Consider the following 22,001-nt stretch of genomic DNA (forward strand, 5'->3'; position numbering starts at 1 on the left):
GGTGTATTTTAAGTAAGAAGCATCACACACCCACCCACCCACCAGGTTGGCTGACATGAGCATGCAGAATTTTTTTCCTGATGTCACATAACACAGTGTTTCATATTCAACGCTCTCACTGCCTGGACGATCAGCCAATGTGCAGAATTGCTCAGTTCACACTTAAAGCTGCACCACTACATATTTTTATATTAACCATGGATCTCATTTCTGTATGAGAAGGGTGTCGCTTGTAGTGACAAAGCCTGGGAGAACTATAACCAACTCTATGAAGCCTTTTAGTATCTTTTGGCTCAATGTTTAAGTTTCCCTGCAGACAACTTTACTGCTTTGGTTCACTCTTACCGCGCTTAGTCTCATTTTCAGAAAGCTGTCCCAACAAAGAAGCTGATAAATTCACTATACCTTACTTGTCCAGCACCAAATGGCCAAAACACAAAGTTAGCAGCCAGCTGGTGAACACTATAGACATATTTATCACCTGAGGAGTCTGATATTTCACTAGAAGTTGGTGGAGACCAAACCAGTGCTACAAGTAAAGTAAATATTGGATTTAGGTGGCCAGAAACACGACTCCTGACAAATGTTGATGTTGCTCCGTGTCTGCTGGATTTGTAAATAGGAAACTGTTTGCTAATCATCATATCAACTTCATACAGCAATTATATGTTAATGTTGGGTTTTTACAGGCTATTCTGCTGCCACCTAGTGGCTGAACAGTCAATTAATGCAGCTTTAACAACTGTTTATTGTTTAAAACAACGTAAGAAATATTCACAGTTGAAAAGAAGTTAATAAAATCCAATTTCAAGAAATCACATTCACATTTTCATGCTTTAAATAGTTTTTAGAACTAATCTACTAATTGGTCTATTAAATGTAAAACAATAGCAAATAGTCAAGTTCCACCCAGGCGACACCTTCAAATTGTCTGTTTAGTCCAACAAAGAGTCAAAACCAAAAAACATATTTGACATAAAACTCCAAGACCAAGAAAAGCAGCAAATACTAATATTTTTTGTGCAAATGTTTGGCATTTTTGTTGTTAACATATTACTTAAATGAACAAATGATCAGTTGTTGTAACGATTGCTCACTATTTGCAGACTATTTCCAAACAAAAAATATGTACGGTATATTGATCAAAATATGACATAGACGACAAGACACTTCCTATGAGTGCGACAATGTCTATCACAGTGGCACTTATTGGATCTTTGTTACAAAGGTCTGTGCTGAACAAGTACAAACATGAGATTAGGAATGTCTGTCATTCTGGTTTTGGACCTATGGTGACAAACTGTGAGAACATGAGAGGAAAGGACTGATGCAGAGGGAGCGCTGACAGGAGCAGAGGAGGAGATAAAGACAGAGGCGGACGGAAGAGAGGTGAAAATAGTGGACTGAGCATGAAGGAGGAGGTGAATAAGTGAGGAAGTGCGGAGGAAAAAGGGAGGAGGAGGAGGGAGGAAGGAAGGAAGGACGGAGGGTGGAGATGTGCATTCCTCAGCAGGGGCGTGACACAGCGTGCATGTGTGTGCTTCTGTACTGGGAGGTAACTTAATTCGATTTCTAACACGAAGATGATGCCAAAGACAGAGGGAGAGAGGAGGGAAGGTAGGAGGGAGGGAGGAAAGCGAGAGCTGACTCACCATGTGATGACAGAAATAGAAGAGGAGATGGGGAATGAGCAAGAGGAGTGAGAGAAGAGGGAGCGAGGGGAGAAGAAGTGAAGAGAAGGAAAGTGACGGGATAATGAGAGCAGGAAATGAAAAGGACGCCTTTGGTTAAAAGGGTGTGATTTGTCTGGAGGAAAGAAAGGGAATGAAAGTGAAAGAGATTAGAAAAGGGAGTGTGCGTGTCACATTATTTCCCAGCATTAAAGATCAGAAAATATTCATACATGTCCCAACATGTGTGTTCACTCACTGCAACAGCACGCACACACATACCCAAAGACAAGTGTGTGAATTGAGGCTTTTTCTAGTGGTGGCAGGAGGTCAAATACATGGTAGATTTATCATCTTAAAATCTGTTTCTTTGTACTCACACACATGGCATCAATTTGAATGTGTGCACGCCTAACACACACATTTTAACTCAGAGATTTATGGATGCGCGCGCACACACACACACACATCCTGCACTTGTTCACGTACACCAAACTGGCTGTAAATTGTCCTGGAGAGTGATTTAATATCTGGTGATGAATTTTCACAACCTGAACAGCTCAAACACACACACATATATATAAACATATGCAGAGATAAGAGGGGACAAAGTGACCAAAACGTAAATTCTCTTAAATTGAGAATAAATGTGAGCACTTTCTGCACCGGTTTGGAGATGACAGCGTGTGAAATGAGTCACTGCGAGGCAGCGAGTGACTGCGAGCGTGCATGTGTGCAAGTCATCTCTTGTATAATACTCCGGCCTCCCGCCAGACTAGCTGTGCCTCCGTCTCATCCAGATGGCTTCTGAACCAACAGACAGCTGGGAGTCCCCCTACCAGGCAGCCCTCTTCATCTGCCTACCCGTCTTCAAGGCCGTTTTTACAGCAGCGACACAAACCCACCAGAGCAGGTTACAAAATTATCAGGGTGTGCTCCCGTTTGTGCCAGCTCATACATTTTTACAAATCTGATTTTGTAACTTGGATTTCCTGGCTTTCCAGGTCCTCGATTCGCTGCAATGAAAATGAAATTAACTCAGCCGTGGTCATTATTGTCGACGTATTGATCCTCTCTGTCTGAGCAACGAGACAGTCCCGATATAGAAATAGACACACAGTCACACACATACACACAGATGCATTCCTCCTACCTGTGTTTCCTCCTGTACCACTCGGTACTGTTCCTTCCACACGGCCATCTTTGTGGCTTCGTCCTTCCTCAGCGCCCTCTCTTTCTTCAGCTCTGGACTCCAGAATGTCTTAATGGAGTTCATGGAGGAGCTCAACTTGGACTCTTTAGCCTCCAGCTAAAAGAAAATCAACATCAAACGCTGTGACTCTGTTCTCATAAATGTTCCTTTGTATTGATTCGGACTTTAGAAATCCTCCATCAATGATGACTTACCCCCGAGTATTACTTATTCAATTTACTGGCGTTTAGTTTGTCCTTATGGTTATAATCTAAGGCAGAAATAAGACACCATCAAGTGTCAAATAAATTGATTACTTACATCTCGGCGCAGTAGTTCGTTCTCTCTCAGCACTTCTCTTAACTGCGTCTGCAGGTCGGACATTGCACCATCTCTCACCTGGTAACACACACAAATACACACACTATAAGATCAAAATAACAGACACCTGCCACATCTTTTTTGTTCATGTCATACAATATAAACACTTGCAGCTGTCCTGACTAAGAGCGAACTTCCTTCTGAAAGCCACTGCTGGTGCTGACACATGTACCATTCGCAAATATGGAGAGAAAGACTACAAACATGCGGGCACATATTTATGATTCATACCAACAGATAAGTTGGGCAAACTTATAAAGAATTCCTTCATATAGTATTATCTTCATTATTAATGAGAAAATGCTAACATAAAAATGTTTAATTCATCCTGACATGACAAGTGTATTAAAGAATAAAAAATATCTTTAATGAATTTTTTAAAAACAAACAGATTCGGCTTTGGTTTAGAAGGAGGGAGGTAGGGGTGAGGAAGGAGAGATGCATCCTGGAGAGAAGAGTTTTCAGGTTATGACTCACAGTGCAGAGGGGGTGGGAGGGCAGACCTTAGTCTGTTTAAGCACACTGTATGAATACCCACACAGCTTTTATTTAGCTGAAGCATCACTTCAGAAGAAAATGTTAGCGTTTGAATCTGGATTGAGCTTAAATACCAAGGACCACCCACCTCCCCTCGTGCATTGAGGAGGACAATCCATTTGTGACAAAACGCTTTGATTGCTAAGTGCAAAGGTGACAGAAAACAAACTGAACTTGTTTTGTAATGGAATACTTGGACACGCTTATTGTGCAATATCAATACTAACTATGTGCAATAATGTTAAATCCAACCAGTGTCTGTTTTACTTATTATATTGTTTACTTATTAATCATTCCATGCTTGTTTTACTGATGCTTCTCATTATTGTGTTGTCCCCTTTGCTGCTATAACATTGCAAATTCTCCCACTGTGGGATTAATAGTAATTATCTTATCTTGTCTTACTCTCTTTCTTAACAAGAGGTAGCACAAGACCTTTTTTTCAGACTTTGGATTTTGGATGGATTTGCACACAAGATACAGTAAAACAGTTTAATTAGCGCATTTTAGAAGTGCTCCAGCTTCATATTGAATGCACAGATATGAGAAAGATATTGATATACTAAAGTGTTCCTTTATGGGTTGAGAAAATTCTTAGATTTCTTAGGATAAATTAATTATTTTGTATTTTGTTGTACTAACTCTCTTAGATTAGTGGAAAAATGTATTATCATAAAGCTGAAAACAGGGTGTTTTTCTTTATTTAAGCTTTTGAATGCAGGAATTACTTGTTGTGGAGTATTTTCACAGTGTGGTATTGTTACTTTTACTTAAGTAAAGAATCTGAATACTTATTTACACCACTGCTTCAAGGCTGCAGCGATAAAAGAAGAAAACCCTGCGACGCCTCACCTGTCTCATGGAGTGTGGCACAGTAGCCGCCTGTGAGGGCTGGTTTTGCATCTCCCCTCCAAACGCTATGGCATCGCTGGGCAGGACCGCTCCCCCTCCTCCTCCAGTGTTTATATTAGGACTGCTCCCCATGACGACTGCCCTGACCCCATAGGGGACCCTGGCCCCAGCTCTGCCAAGGGTCATGGTGCTTTTGGGCAATGAGGGGTTCAGCCCACTGCCCAGGCTCCCAATGCCAACGGGGTCTTCAGCTGTGTCGGTGAAGTACATCGGACCACCTGTAGCATAGGCGGCGTTTAGAGACTGAATGTTCTCCATGGACAGGGTTTTACCGGACCCAGTGAGTCCGCCGGCGGAGCTGCTGCTGCTGTTTCGCCGGTGTCCAAGTCGTGGGGAGCGAGGAAGGCGCGGGGAGCGCCCGGGACTCCCAGACACTGACCCGTTACCATTGGATCCAACCACATCCAGCTTTGAGATGGAACGGGAGCTACCGTACATGGTAAGAGAATATGTTGTGTGTACTGTAGAGATGAAAGAGCGTCTTGTTCAAATGGACAAATCAAGTGAATCAAAAATGCATGCTTAAATTAGGCAAAAACTCAGATCAGTGAAAGCAACAAATGAAAGACGGACGTCCCAACAAAATAAATCTGAAGTTCTAAATGTAACAGCTGAAACTCCCGTCGGTCTTTTACTGTACTCTTTTGTGACTTGAAATATCCTGCTGCAGTGACATAGCTGTGATCAAGGCCTTTACAGCACCCTCGCTGTAATCAATGGGCTTTGTTGGAAAGCAGCAGTCAATAGGGCATCCCTTTAGATAAAGGGATTAATCCACAAGGCGTGGGATGATGGGATCACCTAAAAAGAAAGGGAGAAAGAGACAAGGACTTAGTGATCAGTGGAACAAAGATATACTGCACTTAAGAACAAAAAAAAATTATCTGAAGTGATCAATTAATCGTATTATCCTCTGGACACTGCAATTTCATGCCGATCCATCCGATATTTATTGAGATATTTCAGTCTGGAACAAAGCGGTGGACTGACAGGCTGGCACTGCCTTCCCTAGAGCCACACCGCTCAACATCATTGGAGTACTATTTACAACTGAGAAGCATTAAAAAACAGACACAAAACAAAACTGAAAGCTGGCGGCAACTGATGATTGCGTATATTGCTGCTGTCCATCCCTTCCATCCTGTGCTGTAGCTGCCCTCTTTGCCAGTAATCACTCATCAAAGATGCCCAAAACTCTTTTTTCTACCACCTCACTGACATGTACAAACACACACGCACACGCACACACACACACACACACACACACACAGAGTAAGTGAAAGATGTGTAAGGCTGATACGCTCAGTCAAAAAGCTGTGGCTTAATCCACCAACTCCACCACAGGCACAAGCAACACGCGATGTGTCGGTTCATGTGATAACACAGGCTGCTTTGTCCACCTTCATCTTAAGATCACACTGTGTGTCAACCCCTCTGGTCATCGCACCAAAGTTACAGCCATAATAAACTGGGCGACAGCAGATAGCATTCAGTCAGCTGATTTAATATTCATACAGGCGAATAATTCGCTTTCCTGCTGGATGAATTGCATGTACTAAAATAGAATAATCCGCTTTTTTTTAATTCAGTCAGTTAAATCTTGTTATTAATCCACTTCATTCTGCAATAATAATGTTGGAAGAAAACATAAAACTCATCTGCCCCATTCCTGTTAATCATAGAGGAGTCAATCTGGATAGACATTTTATGGGCTCCATTAATAATTGGATGGATATGCCAAACATGTAAACTGCTAGGTTTCAAATAAAGCCGAAACACCATGAAATAGTGTTTTGTCATGCTTTCACAGCCTGGTAATGGTCTGTGTGTGTGTGTGTGTGTGTCAGATGAAAGAAATAACTTAAATATTAAAACTGATTAACTCAATCAGGTCAAAGAAAGCTCGTAATTAACAGTGTAAAAATAATAAAAGATGTCAGTTTCATCACGCTCTTCTGTGAGCTCAATTTAAAGGTGTAATCATTTCACTGACTTTCACAAAAAATGAACACAGCATCGATGATAAATGCCTCAGAGGCTGCTCTAATTCCCCAGGCGCCCTGAACTGCCCACCATTAGTTAAAATTTGTTTGCATGACCAACAGTGCAGCATTTAAAAGTTCCAGCCTCTCAAAAACTTAGTTGTCTTTTAATCTATAAATCTGGACTAAATACATCCAACTTCAGGTGTTACCTCTAGAGTCAGATACTGCATCTGATAAGGACAGATGGCCAGCTGGTCAACGGTCGTCATTTGGTCATGTGGGTATCCGTGGAGACTGTGATGTCATCCTCAGGTCAGTTGACACAAGACCCATTGGACACACACACACTGGCCATCTGATCCACACTCTCCTCTTACTAGAATGACCTAAAGTGAACTAAACTGCTTCATAAATCGCCACAACACAAGAAAGAAAACTACTAGATTTTATCGCTGGGTCTTGTGACATGTGATTATTTTGAGAGTGCAGAATAATTTACCCACTAGTATTTATTGTACATGCTGTGGCTTTGAATTTGTTTACTGCTGTCTATCTGTAATGTTAGTGATCAGGGAATTTAAGCTGTTGGAGGTTTAAAGAGAGGACTTAAAATCAGTTCTTCTCATTTCAAATATCGTCCCCTTCTCAGGATTGCGTACTAGTTCCAAATTGTCTGATCCCTAGGAACTGTGTGCCTCCGAGCTTATCAGTTCCTTTTATTGATGTCGGCATGTTTTTCTGACAGTTGATGCGTCTACGCTGCTGGAAACTTGCAACAAGAAAGAGTCATGGCAGAGAGTAAGAAACAATCCGAAGCGTGGCTTCATTTCGTGAAGAAAGATGACGACAGTGCTTGGGCTTGAACTCAAGAAACGGCATGCATCAGAGCTGCTGCTTCTCATGTTATAATAACATTAGTAACACACAGGCAGGCTTAGCAGATTTTTTGGACAGCTCGCCCTCAGGCAACAGCCAGATTGACTCGTCCATCACTGATCAGGAATCAATAAAGAACTGGACCAATAAGCATAACTGATAATGGCATTTGTATCAGCAAAATCCTACCAATTCCTGCCAATTGGTCGACCCCGACTCTGGGTCCCAACTCAAGCCTCCAGCAGCCCTGCAGTGGTGTATCTTAGGCACAGATCTCTGGCCAGGGAGAAGTTACTGACAACCAGTCAGTTGCAGTCACACACACTCAAAAGCATCTGCTCTGTCTCCCCTCGAGCCAAAAACACACACCTGGACAGAAACAGGGCAGGACCCTGCCTCTAGCACAGACACACACCCATATAAGTACATACAGTACACTCTCATATAAACACACGTGCACAGAGCAAAAGCCGCGCACGTGTGCACTGCAGATCGACAGAGATACATCAATCCACACACAAACAAACATTTAGACACGTTCACAAATGAGCAGGCATGCAGCTCAGTGGCCGTGAGTGATCGTGTCACCTACAGCACACACACGAATCTAATGCTTCATTTCAGGCCAATACGAGACTGCAGAGACTGTGTGTGTGTGTGTGTGTGTGTGTGTGTCTGTCTGTCTGTGTTCAGGGCTTTCCTGCTTTGGACCTGCTGACCTGTAAATAATGTATATGCTCATGTCCCAATTCTCCTTATGATGCAAAAAAAAAAAAAGTTCGGCATGCCTTGCATTTTTTTCAGCCATTATTTAAGCATTTATTGAACACACATGGCCTTTGCCTGCCTCTGCTCATGTATGTTGAGTGTTGTGAGGGTTAAGAGCCTTGCTCAGAGGCATCTGTGCTTGGTTGCAGAGTCAATCGCTTCCCCCGCTCATATTTTCAAGCTCTTCTCTGTGACCAGAAGGCTGTTCCTGTCCAACTGTAGGTCAGCAACAATTAAAGTATCACAATTTAGGTATAACATTATTTTTCCTGGGGAACTGCTTTAGTCTAAAAGAGGTGCGGGACAATAAATACACAAATCCTTGCACTTCTGACCTGCTTATCTTGGTTAGGGTTGCATGGAGCTGGAGCCTCTCTCAGCGTGCACTGGGCTAGAGGAGACACTGTACACCCAGGACAGGTCTTCAGTCTATCACATGGCTAAACAAACACACTTCCTTTAATTTTTTTTGGCTTGAGGACCTCATGGAAAGCACATCACACACCCAGTTGTGTTGTCCACAGTTCAAGTCTAGGGGTCACATGAATAAACCACCAGTGTGTCTCACAGGTTGGGGATTTATTTTTAAGACTCTGTAAGGGCTGAGGGTGAAGGACAGCAAACAGCACTGAGAGCCCGATGATAATAATAATAACCTCAGGCTTATAATTTCACATGAACCTACCACTGTCTGTGGCAAACTTTTAATGAATCCACACTTTCAACTGAATTTCCATGGAAGACAGAATGAAGAAAAAATAAATGCAGAACTACCACTGGAAACAAGCACACACAAACACACCTATGACGCAGTTGGCATCATGAGGGCGAGAAAACACGAGCATATGACTGCCCAAGACCCATCTGCCAGCAGGCTCACCATCCCTCCTGCCCTTTCACACCAATGCGAAAACACAATGTGGTGCAGCCTCACGAAACATCTGTTAAAAACTGAGAGTTCATGAAAGTTCATTCTTCACCTTGGAAACAGTAGTCTTCATCAGCAGACGGAGTTCGCTGCGGGTGAAAGCCCTGAGTAAGAGCTGAGTAAGTGGACATTATAATCTTTTTTTGGCAAATTCCAGCTCATGCTTGCTTTGCAGTGTTATCTGATCTGCCACTCTGAACCGGATGTCCTGGTAAAATATGTTATGACAGCTGTAGTTATATCCACTGCTGCAACTAACGTTTATTTTCATTATAATTAATCTACAGGTTATTTTCACTCCTACCTTTTTTCTGGAGTCAAAGGTGACGTCCTCAGATATGTTGTTTTGTTTAACCTACAGTGCTAAACTTCTTTTTTTGCCATAATTTTCACCATTTTTGCTTAAAAATGTCAAAATTGACATTTTTACTGTTGCAAAATCCAGATTGCTAGGCTGAATCTGACTGGGACATCTATAATTGCAATTACAGTTCAGCTGCCTTTTACCATATGCTGTACTGTAAATATCCAACCTCAAAATGCTCTGCCACAACCACAACACATACCGAAACAGATCCTGAAACAGGTCCAGGAGTGAACCTGAGAACCGAAATAACCTCGTCCCTTTTATGTCAAAACACTGTACAGGAAGCACCAGTACACACAACGCCCTGCGTTTCATCCCCTACCTCCCTGTACTGTTACTAACAGCCAGCCTGCATGTTTCATCTTTCCTCCACACACTCAATGTTGTCCTAGACCTCATCAAATCCTAGAATATCACAGTAGGCTACCAACAAAGTCTCTGTGGTTGAATGCCAAGTACCGTACTTGTACTTGTGTAGATAATCAGCATGTGCCAGCACAGCAGAGAGCAGACTTCACATTTGTAGTCATTTTCCCAACATAGCTGCAGATGAAGACACAACTCAAAACTCTCAAATTAAGCAGAATTAAGTCCAATGTTCACCTTCCTTTCAGCACTGTTTTTGGTCCCTGAGGAAAATACCTGGCTCTTTAGCTGCTAAATGCTCCACTTTGTTCACCACCTTGTTGTTAACACTGTTTGGTGATGGACAGGTAGCCTACAGTGGGGCTGTTGTGCTGAAAATAGCTGCAGCTGCACCTGAAAGCAACGCTGCAAGTGAAACAGTACGGCTGCAGGTTTGAAGACCAAAACAGTCGGGTGATGATTATCTATGGGTTTGTAGCTACAAGCAAACACCTTTCACACACAAGCAGTCATGTGATCCATTGCCAAAATGAAAACACTGATTATCGTGGCTTTAAATTAACATCACCTTTAATGATACAAAGAGCTTACGACAGAGCCAAGAAGAACATGATGGTGAAGTTTTTAGTTGTTTAAACCTATGAGCGAGGATGATGTTTGATTAAAATACTTACACCAGTTTATTTCTCATTCTCCCATCACTCTTCTCTTCTACCTCTAATCCCTCTTTCCCTTGTCTCTGTGATGCTTTCACTTCCTCTCACTGCCTCTTTCTCCATCAGCATTCCTGAAGGTGTTCAGCATGTTCTATTTATGTGACAACCCCACATCCATCTGTCACACTGCACAATGTAACACGTGCGCACACACACACACACACACACCACTCAACCTATACTTAGCCGGCTGGTGTTTCAGCGTGGGAGCCGAATTTGTTCGTCTCTCGCCTTGGGATCGGGGCTCATAAAAGCACATTATACTCATCCTGAATATTATTATTCTCCGTTACTCTCTGTTCCTGTCAGGCTCGTTGTGATATGATGTGGCTGGAAAGGACTCGCTGGTGCTGTCTGGGGTTACACATCTCACTGAGAGTCAACTCGACAGCCCCGCTGAAGGGGAGAGCCGCACTCGTTCCCCACCTACTCTGTCTCCGAGTGTGAGCAATAAGACACATTTATCAAGGTGCTTAATCCTTACAGCAAAGTAGTTACTCTGAAGAGCAAGGGATCACATGTATGCAATGATCAGGAATAGGCAATCAGAGACAAGGATGTAGAATCCATCTGCCATATATCTTGTTAAAGAAAAATATCTTAGATCCACGTATTATATGTGATGCGTTTTTCTGCAAAACCATATTACAATTTTAATCTTTTAAGAGGTTCAGTTAATTTGTGTGAAATCCTTAACATCTCCTGTGGCAGTTGCCATGTTAAATTAACAACAATTATTCAACAATATACAAATAGGGATTTGTTCATAAGACGGCAAACTGGAGCAGGAAAATAATTCTGATGGTATGTGAGGTACATCAGAGAAATCATTAGAAGAATTGAGTGACACATGCAGACAATGTTGCATAGAAAGTGACTTCAAGCAAATTAATTCCTGCCTAAATTGTGCTGTTTGCTCCCCTGTAAATACATGTAGCATTCTTATCAAATGTTCAAATCAAATGCAAATAGGCTTCACTATGCGATGCTGAATTATACATGCACACTTCAGCATAACATATTTACACATAACAACATATTTTCCATCATGTCAATTAATTTGAACCATCACTCCTCAGAAGGTGTGTGTTCACCTGTTTCTGCACTGCAATCATCACCTCCTGATCAACTTAAGAGACCTCTTAAAAAAAGTCGTAAAAAATGCGATAAAAAGCTTTTATTCTTAACTTAGCAAATACAGTTTTTACTTTCACATCCAAAAGTCCCAACTTTCATGTTTAGCAGTTTGATAAATGCAGGTGTCTCCCAGTGCAGTTTCTCACTACTTTATGATGTATTTGGGCTTACTAGGATTCATTTAGCACTGCTGTGCATAGCTCATGCAGTGCTGCTGTTTGGTTTTAAGTAACGGGTCATTAGTGGTTTGGCTTACTTCCACATGCAATACAGTCACAAGATATCGTGTCCATGTCGGGGCATAATATTGATGACAGATCACAATCACAGTTTTGTGCTGATTCACGCATTTTTAACTGAATTGTAACACATCCAAAACAGTTCCTACTGGATTTATGTGGAAATATATATACAATATATAATATTGTTTTTGGTTCAGAGAGTTTGGCTTTTTAAAGACGGTGTGCAACACCTTGCCTGCAATGATAAAAATCAATTAATCCTGCTCACGGTGTTTTGAAATAGCCAAAACTGCAAACTGTAAAGGAGATTTTTTTTTTTTTCAATTAACTGAGCAGCCCAATTACACTTGCGAGAAAATATTAGGCAGAAGATGTCTGGGCAAGATACAGATTTTGGCTCACTGCAGTGACTGTGCAACTTGTAACTTAACTCTGCGGTACCAGTCCTATCAGCGACAAGACATATAATATGGTTCAGACACTGGAAAGCACAACACTGATAAGGGACAGATAGCATCAGCTCCAGTCTATTGTGTGCCACAGGAAATTAATCCGAGATGCAGGCTGGGCAAACAAAAATGCACACAATCAGACCTTCACACACACACTATGACTCACACACGTTTGTGTGCATAAACACACCGATACACAAAATGTATCTCGATGTCATGCACATGCAAACACACACTTATCTAATCTTGGCTGCTGCCTACGTAACAAATACGGAAAATGTACCGTTGAGACTTGACAATTAACACAAAGGCAGGGGAGCACAAAACTAATTCGGGAGTGTGTAGTAGTTAATGGAAGATAGAAGTGAGCGTGGAACTCCCCCAGGCTCATCCTGTAAAGAGGAATGTGCTCGTGCAGTCAATTTGCCAAGTTAAATAAAGATGAAGGGAGTTGAGAAGGTGACCCAAACATCCCCTGAAAGTCTATCTATCTATCTATCTGAGGTGATAGGAATAAATCCCACCCCTGGCAAAGGTCTTATGATAAAAGCGAGTTCTGGGATGTGATATGAAAGACCTAACTGTCTTTGTCAGGCAAAGTTCCTCATGTTGTTGCGAAGCATTGAGCCCTCAAGGCAAAAGTTTTCTACCTTTGATGTAGAGCCTGGAGACAGAGGAGTCAGGAGCTGCGCACAAAGGTTCATTAGGTAGCAAAAGTTCAGAGAGACGTAACCACGGGAGAGGCCATGCAGAGTTTTGAAAATGATTGCATGTACCCGAACTGCCCTGAGGTGTGCAGAGCCTGGACATTTAAAAATGTCCAGTGTTAACAATAAGCTCTGTGGAAGGAAGCAGCTCAGTTCCTTGACTCGGTGTTCCCGGAGGAGAGGCGGTGCAAAGAAACAGAGCTGTGGGCGGAACATGGAGGAAATCACAGCGTCCCCTCCTCGGTCACTGCAAAACACACGCAGCTGATTTCACCTCCCCTCCTTCATCAACACAATCACATATGATACACTTTGCTTGCACTGATTTGGTTTGCGCAGATGTTCTTACTCACTCTTGCACATGCTGATCTTGCCTGGCAGCTGGCAAGACATGGATGTTGACAGTCCTGTACAAGTATGGCAGCATCAAAAACATTTAAGAGAAGCTGACTTGAAAGAGTTCAGAACACAAACAACCAGCTTGAAGAATTTGATGGAGACTGGTAGAAATATCACAACTAAAAGTCCCCATGATGACAAGAAATTTAACTTAATATTGACTCACATGCACACTTCCAGTCCCTCAGGGAATATGAGTGATACCACAGGATATAAGCCCACTATAAATTGTAATAAATCACAAACTTGCGCTTCAAAAGAATATAATAAGAAGGTAATAGCAATTATGTGGCTTTAAGGAACTACAAGGCTGTCAGCAGCACTTCTGCCGCCTGCAACACTGGGAACAGATTGATAATCGCATTTAGATGTACAGAGATGAGTGTTATTAGCCTGTTATTCCGGGAGAAAGCCTCTGGCTGCACGGCTACAATTGATTTATTGGACAACAGAGGAGAAAGCCTCGTTAAATGGGCTCGCATTGTCGTTTTGTCGCCGGCAAAAACCACAAAATGCATCACGTCAGTCTGGTCTTAACGTCTCCTGTCTCCCCTCCGGCGGAAATGTAACAGAGCCCTACTGTAAGGTCTCACAGCTGACCTGAGAACTGCTGCACCTCAAAGCAGCCATCAAATTTTAATTGTGTTGCCGCTTCCATTTGATTCCGAGTCAGACAAACACGGACAGGCTGACCGACAAGTGGCCAGCACACACACCTAATGGCAGGCCCGCGTCGTTAAACGTGCATGTGTGTGTACGCACACACTCCACACTGCCAGCTAACTTCCAGTACTCACTGCGGCTGTGTTTACGTTGCTGCCCCTCGGTTGTGAAATAAGCCAAGAAAAGGCCAGTCACATCTCGTCTTCAGTTATTTTGCCGCCGTCAAACCGCTGAGTGGTGTTTCGCAACGCGACAGACGGTCAGTCGAGGTGAAGCGCTCTCTTTCGGGGCTTCCTTGTCTCCGTCTCTCTGCCTCCTGTCTGTCTCCCCTGTCTATCTTTCCCTCCTTCCCGTCTGTGCCAGCTCCTCCGCTGGTGGCTTCCCCGAGTGATCGGGCGCTCCCGTGACGTCACGACGGTGGAGCGATGGAGCGCGCGCCCCCGAGACGTACCCCGCCCCCTCCTCTTCCCGCTTCTCCCCAGAGGACTCGCGTGCATGATAATCCATAATTATTAAAGTCGCCATTAAATGAGAGGTGCTTTTCATTTTTTAATTCTTCATATTAATATTACGCTGTCATTTTGTCCGTTTAGCTTTTTTATATTCAAATATAAAAATATATATTATATAATTCAAATAAACCTTTATTTTCACATCCTGTAAAACAATACGTTAGCACCTCCGGCCTTTCCTCTGTCTTATCTTTCATTGGTGGATGAAATCAAATCCTTAACGCATTAATAAAAGTACTAACGACAAAATTTACCCCATTACAAGCAAAACTTCTGCATTTAAAGTATGCATTATAAGTTAAATTAATTTAAAACATCAAAAGAAAAATGGCGTCTATGGCTGTTATACTTCACATGTTATATTATTGGAATGTTATTACTGACATATTAATGTTGAAGCACCATGTTACAGTTGTAGCTGGTTGAAGCACATAGTAATTTTTAGATATAGAAATATTCTTGGCTCGTTTAGTCTGTAACAATTTATGATACTTCATACACTCACTATAATCACTAAGATTTTAGACTATCTCGTGTGTAAAATCTTACTTTGTGAAGTAACAGCTGCTATAAAAAGAGTGAAAATGACAATATTTCCCTCTGAAAGTTGGTGCAGTATAAGTATAAAGTGGTATAAAATGGAAATACTTCAGTAAATGAATTACATTCCTCCACTGTCCTCCACTGCATCTACTCTGCAGCAGCAGAAGGACTGTCAATCTTTTGTCACCTAATATTGACAATCCATAGCAAGTGATCTTTACTGAGTTCATCAGATATTGGATTTGACAGTGTTGTTTTTTAATTTTGCTGTGAGATGGTCACTGAGAAGAGATGATGACCAGGGTTAGATTAAAACTGGGTGTCATAGGTCAGTGACAGTGAGCTTTAACAGTAGCTGTATGGATTGATGTAGTTCAATAAAATATCCTGTAAGTGTGGAAATTTCATAGCTTTGAGTCATTTTAACCACAAACTTGTATCACACTCAATAAGTTTAATGTGTTCTTATTCACATATCTAATTTCCTCACTTTTACAAAAGACTCTCAGCTGCCTCTGTATCCATACTTTGGACCTATCGCATGTTGACATTTCACAGTCAGTGTGTTTGATGAGTGAATGACCTACATACAGTATCTGACTTGAGAGTGTGGCATAGCTGGTCAACCTGGCCTCCCAGGTCTCTCTGTCTGTCTCTCACACACATGATTACACATCATGCTAAAGAAATCTTTCCAGCTAGACAATGAACAACACACACAGACACACACACACACAGTGTCCCAGTTCCCAGGGCGCCAGGCAGTCAGACAGCTGAGGTATAAATAGTCTGCTGGCTAAAGTTTCCCTTGAGAGAAACACTCCAGGAGTGGTGGACCAGCGCTCCCTTCTGAAAACTTTTACTGATGGCTTTTATGTACTTTACCTGCATTAAGACAGACTAAAAGCCCCCCCACCCCCTCTAATCATAACAAAACACATCCCCTCCAACAGAACTCCATCAATGTAACCTGAGGAAACAGGGGAAAAAACAAAGATCTGAGAAGCTATTTTTCAAGACACACATTTTTATTCAGCAGGATAATACATATCAGTTGCATAGTGCACACAATACATAACAAACACCTGCTTTTGAAGCTTGTACCTTTTGGCCAAGCATGCTGGATAGATGGCTTGACATTCAAAAAAATGGACTCAATGGGCTTCACAAAAAATGATCAGAACATCAAATGACACATATTATACTGTATGTTCAGAATTGTGCACAAATATTCAGAGAAGCTACTGATGAAAAGATTATTGATGCTTAGCATAAGGTCAGAAAAGGAGGTGTCCAGTCATGTCAAATGCAAATTTCACGCATCCCCACAGACTACGTGAGCCAAACCTTGAGCCCAGTATTAAACGCATTACAGCTGTGACTAAACATTACAACATTCTTGATTAAACTGCTGATTATTTGGTGACAGAAAGTATTGAAAAATGTCCATCGCAATTTCGTAAGGTGCAAATTTACTAATTTAATTTACTTGTTTTGCTGGACCAGCATTTCAAAACCAAAATATATTTAGCTTGGTATTATATAAGCCTGAGAAAGTCTGCAAATATTCACATTTGCAAAGCTGGAACAAGTGATGTTTTGGCATTTTTGCATGAAAAAAATTGACAATTTATTGGCAAAAATATTCTGTTTCATATTCAACTGATTGACTAATCGATACATTGATAAATTGTTTCAGCTCTAAAACCAATGCACCATAATCATTTTTGAAAGTGCTAAGATGAAATTGGGTCTCTATGACACCATTGCTCACCCCCTTGTTTCCTCCTACAGTACTGGTTCTGGGACCAGACCAGACACTGGTTAAACAATGGTGCCATCTCCTGGACAGATTTAGGTACTGCCGATGCATGTAACTATATGACTTCCTGTCCTGGTCCTGACTTTTTTTGCAATATGGACGGAAAAACAGAAGCATTAAAATTGAAAATATAGAGTTTACAATGATTGATGATTTTAATTTCCTTTTTCCAAGAAATATATTATACTGCACTACATATCCCCATAATGTGTGTGCCCAAATTCGAACAATGACAAGTATGAAAAGAGAAATCTGAAATGAGAAGCTACACGATAGTTTCCTCTGATGTGTGTGAATCCTTAAGTTGTGCGGGCCACAGATGTGATTACGAGCTTGTCGTGAGAATCATCTCCGTAGATACCAAAAAAAGGGTAGAGCTTTGGTCTGCTGCTCAAGGAAGTGCCAGTCACAGAAAAGAGGAAGGCCTGCAGCGCTGGCATGGTCTCACTGAAGGTGCATCCTGTGTAGGAGTAGATCAGAGTCCTGGCATCCACGTCATAGAAGGAGACCTCTCCCTCCTCATAGTCGACAAACACACCAACCGTCTGGAGCTTCGGGTTCAGGGGAGAGTTGTAGTTGAACCATTTAACAAACGTCCAGGCTCCGTCCTCAGGGGTAGGACAGCCATGCATCTCCATGCTAACGGACTCTTTGACCACCCCCAAGACACAGTTTTTACTCCCACTGACCTGAACCTCATAGTAGAACCTGCCCGAGGAAAAACCATCTTTCCCAAGGACGAAGGGTTCATGTATGAATCTCCTCCCGAACAAAGCGTGAAAAAACAGACGGCCTCCGCCAGATCTCAGTTGCTTCCCATCCGTGGACACCACGAGTCTGGAGTTGGCTGTGTAGGCATCCATAGTCACATCCACTGCATGGCACTGCTGGATCATCATCAGCTTGTCCTGAGGAGGACACCACCCTTCTTTAATAAACTCGTCTGTCATTAGCCTCTCGGCTGCTTCAGGCTGCACGACGGCCTCACAGCCATCAGACAACCTGACCTCATGGGTGAGCATCTCCATCTCATTGCTGAGTGTCTTCTCCATCTGAGCCACCGCTTTCTTCACCAGGCCCATATAACTCTGTGGACTGATGTCAGAGAGGTCTGACGTAAATGGAGGGGTGGAGCTGGACAGAGGGTCGAACAGATCCCCAGTGCCCTCAGGAGAGCAGAGAGACGGAGAGCTCTGCAGGAGGCGGAGGTGGTCCTCGGCCTGTAAAAGCTGCTCCATTTGGGATCTTTTCCTCCTCAACTCAGCGACTTCTTGCTCCAGCTGTGTCACGTGATCTTCGGCCTGCTTCCCAGCTGCTCGCTGCTTCTCCCGGATCACCTCGACCAGCTCAGCCTGGCTTCTTCGCAGAGAGACCACAAGCGTGGCAAAGACCTCAACAATGGCTGCAATCTCTTTTTCTGACTCCTTCTTGCTCTGTTTAGCCAAGCGTTTTGTTTCCTTAATACTCTTGGATTTGGTCTTTTCCATCATTTTTATCTCTGATGTCGCACTGGCCAGCCGGGCTTTCCGCTCTCTGAACTCATGCTCTAACGGGACGGCATGATGCGTTGCGTGGTCGTCCTTCAAGCACATGAAGCAAACACACATCCCGTCGACCTGACAGAAGAGGTCTAGCATCTTGTCGTGCTTCTTACACACCCAGTCCTCCAGGTTTGACACGGGGTCGATCAGCCGGTGTTTCTTCAGGCCTGCGACCCTCTGGTGAGGCGCCAGGTGGTGCTGGCAGTACGAGGCCAAGCACACCAGGCACGTCTTCTGGGCCTTGAGCTTCGGCCCGAGGCAGACGTCACAGGGCACCTCCCCTGGTTTGGCAAGGATGCCATCTTCACCCCTCACCCTCATGCTGCTGAAATGCTCCACCATGTCTCTGAACCCTGTGTTGACATGAAGCTGCGGCCTGTCTCGGAAATCCTTCTTGCAGAGGGGACACTGTGCCAGGTCGCTGCTGGCCCAGTACCCTGTGATACAAGCCTTGCAGTAGTTGTGTCCACACGGGGTGGAGACAGGCTCAGAGAACACACCCAGACAGATTGAACACAGGAGCTGCTCTTCACACGGGAGGCTGGTGGCTGAGGCCATGTCTAGACGAGAGGAGAGGATCTGATGATTATGGTTTTCAATTTCAAACCCTGAAAATGTGTAAATCAAGCAGGTTCCTTACATTTCTGACTACCATTTCTCTGTTCACGTGTTTGGATTTTGGTGGTGTTTAAAATTCTTATTACCTACTGCACCTTTCGTAGCCAATATCATCAAACAGAATGATATGAGGGTCAGAGCATGAATGCAACACGAGGCTGTGCAGAGGATTGACACTTATATTATATACTGGTTTTGGTCAAGAGTTGCATCCACAAGAGTCTCGCAGCAAAACATGTAACCAATGTAACCGATATGACTGTTTAGACTGAGGACACATTGCAAAAAAATCTTATCTCAAATAACATTTTGACAGTCACATCACAGTGAGTTCATCTTTCCAGGCTCTCCACTTTTCACTGATGCAAACAATAACACAGGGAGGATCCCCTGTGGAAAATCACCAGCTGAAACGGCCAGAGTCGGTTAGATTCAACTGGTGCTCTGCAAAGTTTGAGGTACTTTGCTTGAGCAAATAACAAATTTTCACTCTCTCCCTGTCCAATGACAACCACGTATCTCCAACTTTGGTGATTTTGAACATGAATTTTTGTGATAAAGTGACGGATTCTCCTACTTCTTAAGATAAATCTTATAGAATTTGACGCATTCCTGTAGATTAAACTAGCCAACAGTGTATAAAGTAATTAAAATGAACTCAACCATAAATATCTAGAGGAGTAAAACGCAACATACACATTAATGCAGCAGTAGTATTAATCCAAACACATCAGATATGATCATTTGATTGTATGTTGAGTACTTTTGATGCTTTTAAAATAAATTTAGTTGATAATACTTTTACTTAAGTAAGGTTTTGAATGCAGGAAATGTACTTACAGTGGAGTATTTTCACAGTATGGAACTAGTACTTTGCAGTGTCTATGGGTAGAAGCCATTATGAGTGTGTCAGGGTGGATTGTTTCTCTTTCAAAATACCAAAGGGTAGAAGCTCACAGTGTATAAATAGACTTGCGCTCACAGTCATACTAACACTTCCAGTTTGATCGGTAACTTGCGCCGATCATTATTTCCGCTCTGACAAGAAAAACATCGCAGCTCAGCAGCAAACACGTTAAATGTGCGAGTAAAGCAGACATTAGCATTAAAATTAGGAAATGTCTAACTAAGTTATTTATAATGAGACGGGAAATGTGTGCGCACATTTCAGTAAGATCGCGAAAAGGACATCAGAGGTGTTGAACGTTACCTGCCGAGGTGTCTGTGCTCAGCTGCCTGTCAGACCTGACGCAGGAGAAAGGTTTGCCCCTCGTACGGCTGCTTTGACTTGTTGGGCCCCTCCCTTCCTCTCCTCCTCCTTTTCCTGGAAAAACTTACTAAATCTGACTCCAGCAGCATTGCACATTTCCCTCAGACAAAAAACAACAAATTGAAACCGATGATTATAAGTATATTTCCCAATTGAAAATTGAGTATTGTGGCATTTTATTTATTTTATTTTATTTCCCAGTTTGTCAGTTGTCATAAACAGCTGGTGTTATTCATGTCTTTAATGCTATGCTAGCTAACAGCATCATTACCAGCTCCAAGCTGTGTTTCTGTGAATACAACAGACATCATTGTTTTTTAAAAAACTGCATGTCAAATTCTGCAACATTACAGTGCAGGCAGGCAGGAAATCCTCAACAATGTGTGCACCCGTAAAAAGCTTTCCCCCTGAAACAGCTTCCCATGCATTAAACCAGCACAACTCTACTGCTATAGCTGCTACCAACTTAGTGTAGTGTTTAATTTTGATACGAATTGTCATAAAGTTTCTTTTGGGATGGTCTCAAAACTTAATATTGCTCCTGTTTCCTGTTCATTTGAGCCAATTCACTTAATGACCCATCCATGTCTACACCACTATCATGAATTCTCTTGATTCTGTAACAAAAAGTGCAGATCACGAGCATACATAATGAAAACTGAAATAATTGTATTATGAAGATATATGTCAAAAAAGCATCAAACATTCGAAATCATACTAATAATTCATGTTCTTTTCTTAAAACTTGATTTATTTATTAGTTTTGCTGGGGGATGCTTTTACCACTCTCGGTCACTAGATGTCAGTATAGCACAAGAATCATCCAGTTCACATTACATCGTTTTAAAATGTGTTGCCCTTTAAAGAATACACTGACAGGAAAACTTTTTTTTTGTTATTTCTATGTTATCATAAAATAAGATAATATTAACATGTCATCTCTGTTAAAACCAGATGGCTGCATAGCAGAGAGAGATGTGAAATGTTAATACAAAAAGCTTCACTATGAATATGCATGTGTGCACGTTATGAGTTGGCAAAAGTGTGTGTGCATGTCAGTGAATGCGCATCATTAGCCACGGGAAGTGTCCAGTGCGCTGCATGCCGAAGGTACTGATGAAGAGGTTCAGGACTGTGGTGATGAAGACTATCACGGTCGTTACGTTGTTCAGGTAATCCAGACGTTTCTGTAAGGCGCTGTTATTCAGGTTCCGGCGGCCTATGACACACACACACACACACACACACACACACACACACACACACACACACACACACACACACCCACACACATACATGCACAGTAGAGAGAGAGAGTTCAAACTACACACACTGAGAAAGACCTTTAGTTTGACTGGATGCTCTGCATTTTGATTGATTTAAATGAATGGACAAAA

At 42.4% G+C, this 22,001-nt stretch overlaps 2 protein-coding genes across 4 annotated transcripts in view; both read right to left on the bottom strand.

The window, feature by feature from the left end:
• LOC121625548 (ELKS/Rab6-interacting/CAST family member 1-like) overlaps positions 1-14,649 on the bottom strand; it is a 132,843-nt gene extending 118,194 nt beyond the window's left edge. For both annotated transcript variants that reach the window (XM_041963670.1, XM_041963669.1), the window contains exons 1-4: positions 14,433-14,649; positions 4,633-5,493; positions 3,184-3,261; positions 2,824-2,979 (exon numbers count right to left, since the gene is read on the bottom strand). In XM_041963670.1, coding sequence (XP_041819604.1) covers positions 2,824-2,979; positions 3,184-3,261; positions 4,633-5,130 — 732 coding nt within the window. In that variant the 5' untranslated portion in view covers positions 5,131-5,493; positions 14,433-14,649. The remainder of the gene's footprint in view (positions 1-2,823; positions 2,980-3,183; positions 3,262-4,632; positions 5,494-14,432) is intronic.
• A 1,733-nt stretch (positions 14,650-16,382) lies between these two features.
• LOC121625665 (E3 ubiquitin-protein ligase TRIM39-like) lies at positions 16,383-20,593 on the bottom strand. Of its 2 annotated transcripts, none has more exons than XM_041963856.1 (2): positions 20,545-20,593; positions 16,383-19,276 (listed from the first exon to the last, which is right to left on the bottom strand). In XM_041963856.1, exon 2 carries the CDS (start codon positions 19,272-19,274, stop codon positions 17,475-17,477), a length of 1,800 nt encoding a protein of 599 aa, XP_041819790.1. In that variant the 5' UTR covers positions 19,275-19,276; positions 20,545-20,593; the 3' UTR covers positions 16,383-17,474. The 2 variants fall into 2 exon arrangements, with proteins under 2 accessions (XP_041819790.1, XP_041819791.1); XM_041963857.1 differs by lacking the exon at positions 20,545-20,593 and adding an exon at positions 20,175-20,259.
• Between the last annotated feature and the right edge of the window lie 1,408 nt (positions 20,594-22,001).

This window comes from Chelmon rostratus, chromosome 22 (assembly GCF_017976325.1).
Source record: "Chelmon rostratus isolate fCheRos1 chromosome 22, fCheRos1.pri, whole genome shotgun sequence".
Classification (NCBI taxonomy): Eukaryota; Metazoa; Chordata; class Actinopteri; order Chaetodontiformes; family Chaetodontidae; genus Chelmon; species Chelmon rostratus.